At 32.4% G+C, this 6,481-nt stretch overlaps 1 protein-coding gene across 1 annotated transcript; it reads right to left on the minus strand.

Annotated features, from left to right (window-relative positions):
* Positions 1-1,797: 1,797 nt before the first annotated feature.
* On the minus strand, positions 1,798-6,093 carry LOC139845131 (5'-methylthioadenosine/S-adenosylhomocysteine nucleosidase-like). The gene is made up of 8 exons (XM_071835359.1): positions 5,911-6,093; positions 5,734-5,797; positions 4,533-4,624; positions 3,628-3,734; positions 3,439-3,513; positions 2,659-2,733; positions 2,210-2,302; positions 1,798-2,100 (listed from the first exon to the last, which is right to left on the minus strand). The coding sequence occupies exons 1-8, from the start codon at positions 6,008-6,010 to the stop codon at positions 1,903-1,905; spliced, it is 804 nt and encodes a 267-aa protein (XP_071691460.1). The 5' UTR covers positions 6,011-6,093; the 3' UTR covers positions 1,798-1,902.
* Positions 6,094-6,481: the final 388 nt, after the last annotated feature.

Genomic DNA, 6,481 nt, shown 5'->3' on the forward strand with positions numbered 1-6,481 from the left:
ATTACTATTATTATTATGATAGGTATTAATAATATTATTATTAGTAATAAACTTATCATTTTAGTATTTTATCATCATTAGGATTATGATTATCATTATTATTATTATGAAGGAAATAAAAATATATTATTATCATCAATATTAGAATTTGTACCGGTTTATAAATAATAGTATCATCAGTACATTTATAATTAATAATATCATATTTATCAGTATCATCATTAATATTTACTAGTATTATTATGATTATCATTTATCATTTTATAAATATTAGAACCCTTATTATTAACATAAGTATGGTATTAGTATTAATATTATTTTAGAGTTATTATTATTAGTATCATTAACAGTTACCATTTTCATTTTTTTTGCTATTAGTATTATCATTATTAATAAAATTATTATTATTATTAGTAAATCATTATTATCTAAATTATTATTTTAACAAATAAATCTTTTGTACACTATATATATACTTATGGTATATACTAGGATTGTATTAATAATTCACATAACAAACTAATAAAATTTCATAAATACAATACTAACCACAAATATATGTATATAAATATATTAATGTCACTATTTATATAAACGTAAATCATTATAGATATATATACATAAAATCGATATATATATATAAAATATAACTTAAAATATAATATAAGTATACGTTTTAAAATAAAGGTTAGAATAAATTCTACAAAACTATAATATATAAATAATACATATTAATAAATGAAATTTTGTAACTTACATTATACGTATTAATATATACACAATTGATATAGGTTCGTGAATCCGAGGCCAACCCTGCATTGTTCAATGACGTCATATGTATTTTTACTACAAAATACAGTATCGTGAGTTTCATTTGAATCCCTTTTACTCTTTAAATTTTTGGGACTGAGAATACATGCAAATGCTTTATTAACTGTTTTACAATAATTATATGCGTGAGTTTCATTTGCCTTTTTACCCTTTATATTTTTGGGCTGAGAATACATGCGCAACTTTTATAACTGTTTTACGAAATTGACACAAGTACGTGAAACTACATTCTATGGTTGGATTATCGAAGTCGAATATGCCCCTTTTTATTAAGTCTGGTAATCTAAGAATTAGGGAACAGACACCCTAATTGACGCGAATCCTAAAGATAGATCTATCGGGCCCAACAAGCCCCATCCAAAGTACCGGATGTTTTAGTACTTCGAAATTTATATCATGTCCGAAGGAGGATCCCGGAATGATGGGGATATTCTTATATATGCATATTGTTAATGTCGGTTACCAGGTGTTCAATCCATATGAATGATATTTTTGTCTCTATGCATGGGACGTATGTTTATGAGAAATGGAAATCTGAAATCTTGTGGTCTATTAAAATGATGGAAACGATTGTTTAAGTTAAACTAATGAACTCACCAACCTTTTGGTTGACACTTTAAAGCATGTTTATTCTCAGGTACGAAAGAAATCTTCCGCTGTGTATTTGCTCATTTTATAGATATTACTTTGAGTCATTCATGGCATATTTCAAAAGACGTTGCATTCGAGTCGTCGAGTTCATCAAGATTATTATCAAGTCAATTATAGTTGGATATATTATGAAATGGTATGCATGCCTGTCAACTTTCGATGTAATGAAAGTTTGTCTTTTCAAAAACGAATGCAATGTTTGTAAAATGTATCATATAGAGGTCAAGTATCTCGCGATGTAATCAACTGTTGTGAATCGTTTATAATCGATATGGACTTCGTCCGGATGGATTAGGACGGGTCTTCACAGCTAGTGAGCGTGCGAATGTATGAATGCCCATTAAAACTACTTAAGCCAGTCCTTATTTCATCAATTAATTTGATGTCATGTTTCACCCAAAATGTATTCAAAATATTGTTTCAAAGTTCCGCAAGGGACTTGCCACTGATGTAATCAACTACCTGAGTAACTGCTTTGCCGAGAGCAACAGTCACTGCTGATAAATTATTCAAAAATTCTTCAGAAGTCGGTTTGTCTCCATCAACAATATCAGTAACCGCTTTTACAAAAATTGCTGGCACTTTCAAAAGATCTGTCACATAACCCACAGCAGCTCCCTGAAGTATATTATAACAAGTTGTACCGTAAGATTGATTAAATCATCAAACTGTGAACTCGATCAAAATTTCACCGATTGGTTTCAAGATAGCGTAAAGAATATATTACCTCCATGTCTTTAACAACGGCGTCATTTGCAAGTATGGAAGCCTCATCATGTGGGATCATATCCAATGAATCTCCAGTAGATAGTTTACCGACCTGAAAAATGGTCATAAAATAAGTTGTCTAGTCAAAGGATAGTAGGATACACACCATCTTAATATGAGTAGTCAAAATAGTATCAATAACACTAAAGTCTCTGTTCATCAAATTAGATCATTCAGGTCGCTATAACCAAAGCATATCAATTATGCTTCTATATTCAAGTATTCAATATATTCTTTTATTTGCCTATGTCTGTAAGCAAAGCATTGCATTAAGTGTAAAATGTAAGATCTAAAATCCCAACTATAGAAAATGCAATGAAGCCTATTAAGATATCTAGTACTTATATAGAAAGATAATGTGATAGGGCATATTTTAAGAATTATATGGAAATCAACGAAAGCATCAACCTTTAAATCAAGCTCCTTCAACAGATTTGGTGTCGAGCATCCTCTTCGCAAACCAACCCCGTAGAGATCAAAAACCTGCACCAATAATAGAAGAATATACAAATCACGGTTTAACACAAGAAAACACACTACAAAATGTAATGAGATAACCTTGTGTTGTAGCCAAGGTTGAAGAACTCGGATCTCGGAGAGATCTCGCTTGGACATTTTTGGGGAGAACTCGGCATCTCGGAAATTTCTCGGTGAGATCTCGGGCGTTGACTTACGTTGACTTTTCAGTTTTTTTAATATAAATATAAATATATCTATAAATATTTGTATATTTATATAAACTTTTACGAGATTTTATAAAAAAAATACAAAAAATGAGGGAGGAAACTCGAGAAATTACTAGAGATTATGAGAAAATTCAAGAAATGACCGAGAAAATCCGATAAATTGTAACTTTGACCAAGTTTGACCTCTTTGACTGAGAAATCTCGGGAGATGGACATCTCTTCTCGGCTGCCTTCCAAAAAAGAGATCTCGGGGAGAAATAAAGAGATTTACAACACTGTTGTAGCTCATGTGGTAGTGGTCCGCCCTCTCTTAGCAAGAGGTCATGAGTTCGACTCCTGTGGGGTGCAACATTGCACACAAGGTTGCCCCTTTACCCTTGAATTCCACCCAAGGGTGCCTTCTGCACATTGCGTTGTAGGCGCAGTGGGGGAGGGGGTTTTTACCGCCCATGCCCTCGGATAGCTCACTACATTACTTTTATAGATACAGTTATCGTATTACCGGGATTGGTATCCTTCTATCATGAAAAGCAACTTCTGATGCAATATACACGTCACCAGTACAAGCTCCTTTTGCCTGCAAACATCCAAACATCATTTATTTACATCAAATAACAATCCATATCGACACATAAATCTGTTGTTACATTAATGCAAGTAAAAATAAACATAATGTGCATAGCATTCATACTTTAAATCCACCAGCAGTGCCAGCATTTATGACGAGATCTGGTTGTAATGCCTGAATAGCAGCATAAGTCACAAGAGATGCAGAAACGGTGCCAACACTGTCAACACCTGAGGAACAAATAACTCCAATTGTTCATTTACATAAACAAAAATTAAAGAGTTTATCCAGGATATTTTATTTAGGTCCAATATTAGTCCATTTACAGTAAGTTAGTAACCCTGTTCTAACTTTTTAACAAATAAAAAGTGAATAATGGCTCAAAAATGTAAAAGCCCCTTACAGCGGCTTTGGTCTTAAGTTCAAAATACCAACTTGAAGCAAGAAACAACAAATTGGAGCCAAATTGAAGGTAGATTATAAGTTAGCTGAACTTCCAGTCGACATTTTTTCGGTTTTAATCTTCTAATCGCGTTTACGTAAAAAATATTATGAAGCCATTTCTAAGTATTTTACACATTGTATGTGTTTTATTTATGTGAGGCTCTAGCCTTAGCGCCTAGCGCCTCGTTCTTCGGGCCCCTAGCGTAAGGAAGCTTACAAAATAATTTTACACTTTTAAAGCCGTAAGGAAGCTTGAGTCATAACAATGTGGTGCCAACAAAAGCATTGTTTGATAAGACTTTTCTTTCTGTAGTGTAACATTTTTATACCCTAAGGCCCCGTTTGGCTCATGGAATCCAATGGGATTCCGTGAGCCAAACGGGGCCTAAGTTTGACGACACAAATTTTGCAGAGTTACTTTTTATTGAGGGCCTAATGAGAGCACGAGCATTAACAATAGAAGAGAATGGCACATAACGATAATAAATTAAGACAAACCTATAACTAGTTGAACAAAATGCTCAGCAACCTAATTATACAATATTAAATGTAACCGAGTGAAATAACAACTACTCAACACTCACCAGTAACAGCATCCTTCCCTGGCCATATAATACTTATATTTAGACCTTTGTAAGTACCGTGATAGCGGACCCAAGGAGTTCCTTTTGGAAATCTGCAACAATTAGATCTTATATATATATGTATATATATATATATATATATATGTGTGTATATATGTATATACATATATATACATATATATATATATGTACATATATATATAGATGGATACATAAGACAAAGTTAAGTTTTTTTGGTGTTTTAATTCAGAAAATATCTCATAAGCCCAGTGTTGTAAATCTCCCGAGATCTCCCCAAGATCTCGTTTTTAGAAGGCAACCGAGACGAGATGTTCATCTCCCGAGATTTCTCGGTCAACGGGGTCAAACTTAATCAAAGCCACGATTTCTCGGATTTTCTTGCTAATTTGTAAGATTTTCTTGTAAAATTCGTAATTTCTAAGATTTTCTCGCTCATTTCCCGGATATTTTTGTAAAATCTCGTAAAAACGTACATATATATATATATATATATATATATATATATATATATATATATATATATATATATATATATATATATATTATGTATATTTTTATTAAAAAAACTATAAAGTCAACGTAAGTCAACATCCGAGATCTCCCTAAAAAAGTCCAAACGAGATCTCCCCGAGATCCGAATTCTCCAACCTTGCATAAGCCTATGAGTGTGTTTGGATGAAATTAACTGGAGATGGAGCTGGAGCTGGTAACTGGGGCTGAAGCTTATGCGCTAGAGCTGGAGCTTATTATTTTTTATACGTCTTTGGTAAACTAGGTGGAGCTTATTTTTCAATTCATAAGCTCTACTTTTTTTTCATAAGCTTCTATGAATAGCATATTTTTTAAGAGCTTATGATTTTTATAAGCTCTACTTTTTTTATGTTTACCAAACGAACTTATGACTTGGAGTTTATTAAAATCATAACCTCAATTTCCTATAAGCTCCCATAAGGTGATGCTCCAAACAAACCCTATTAGAATAAGCTTTATCCAAACACTTGATTGAAATTATTAGCTTATACGGAATACTAATATAAGCTTAAGCTATAAGCCTAAAAAATAAGCTAGTCCATAGTAAATGTCAGATTTCATGTGCAGTACGGTCGAAATTAATACCAGCTCAAATGATGCAAATCAGAGGAAAGTAATAATAAAGTGAAAATAGAGAAAGAGAACTAACAGAGAATTAACGTCTTCCGTTAGCTGAAAGGAATCAACAAGAGGTAATGCTTCAGTCTGCATAGCTACTCGATCAAACAATATTATATAGTTAATTAATTAATTTAATTAATAAAACCTAGAAGTGCGAATTTGAATGAATACAGAAAAATTATATACAGAGAGAATTAAAAAGTACCGATGATGATAACGATGGTAGATATGGGACGCTTTTGATCAACTGATGATGAGTCGTGATGGTTTATGACGTCATCTTCATTTGGCGGAGGAGGAGACATCGTCGCCGGTTATTTTCTCTCTCTCAAAAAATACAAAAATATTCCGGCGAGAGAGAAGTGTAGATTGAAGGAGGCGGAAATTGGTATTGTTTGATTGATCTGCCTATTTACAAACTCTCTCATTTGTTCATTTTGAGCATCGAGTTATTCGAGTTTAATTTTCATATAATCTAAAGAATTTTCAGACACATAATTTTCCTGGTCTTTTGGTTGTTGAGTTTAGATATATTCTTGGAAATAATCCCAATTAAAATCGTATTCCTCGTAATCATTCCATTCAGGTTCCATGGGTGCATAATTTTCTGTAGGAACGTAATAATAACATTCCAATGTTGAGTGATAATCTTCACAGATTTCACAACCAGTTATTGTTTCGTCATTCGTGATCCAAGATTGACCGAACGAATTGTCATCAACACCCGTTTGAGAGTATTGATTAAATTGATTTCGGATGTCATAAAGAGTTTCCAA

This window comes from Rutidosis leptorrhynchoides, chromosome 4 (assembly GCF_046630445.1).
Source record: "Rutidosis leptorrhynchoides isolate AG116_Rl617_1_P2 chromosome 4, CSIRO_AGI_Rlap_v1, whole genome shotgun sequence".
NCBI classification, from domain to species: domain Eukaryota; kingdom Viridiplantae; phylum Streptophyta; class Magnoliopsida; order Asterales; family Asteraceae; genus Rutidosis; species Rutidosis leptorrhynchoides.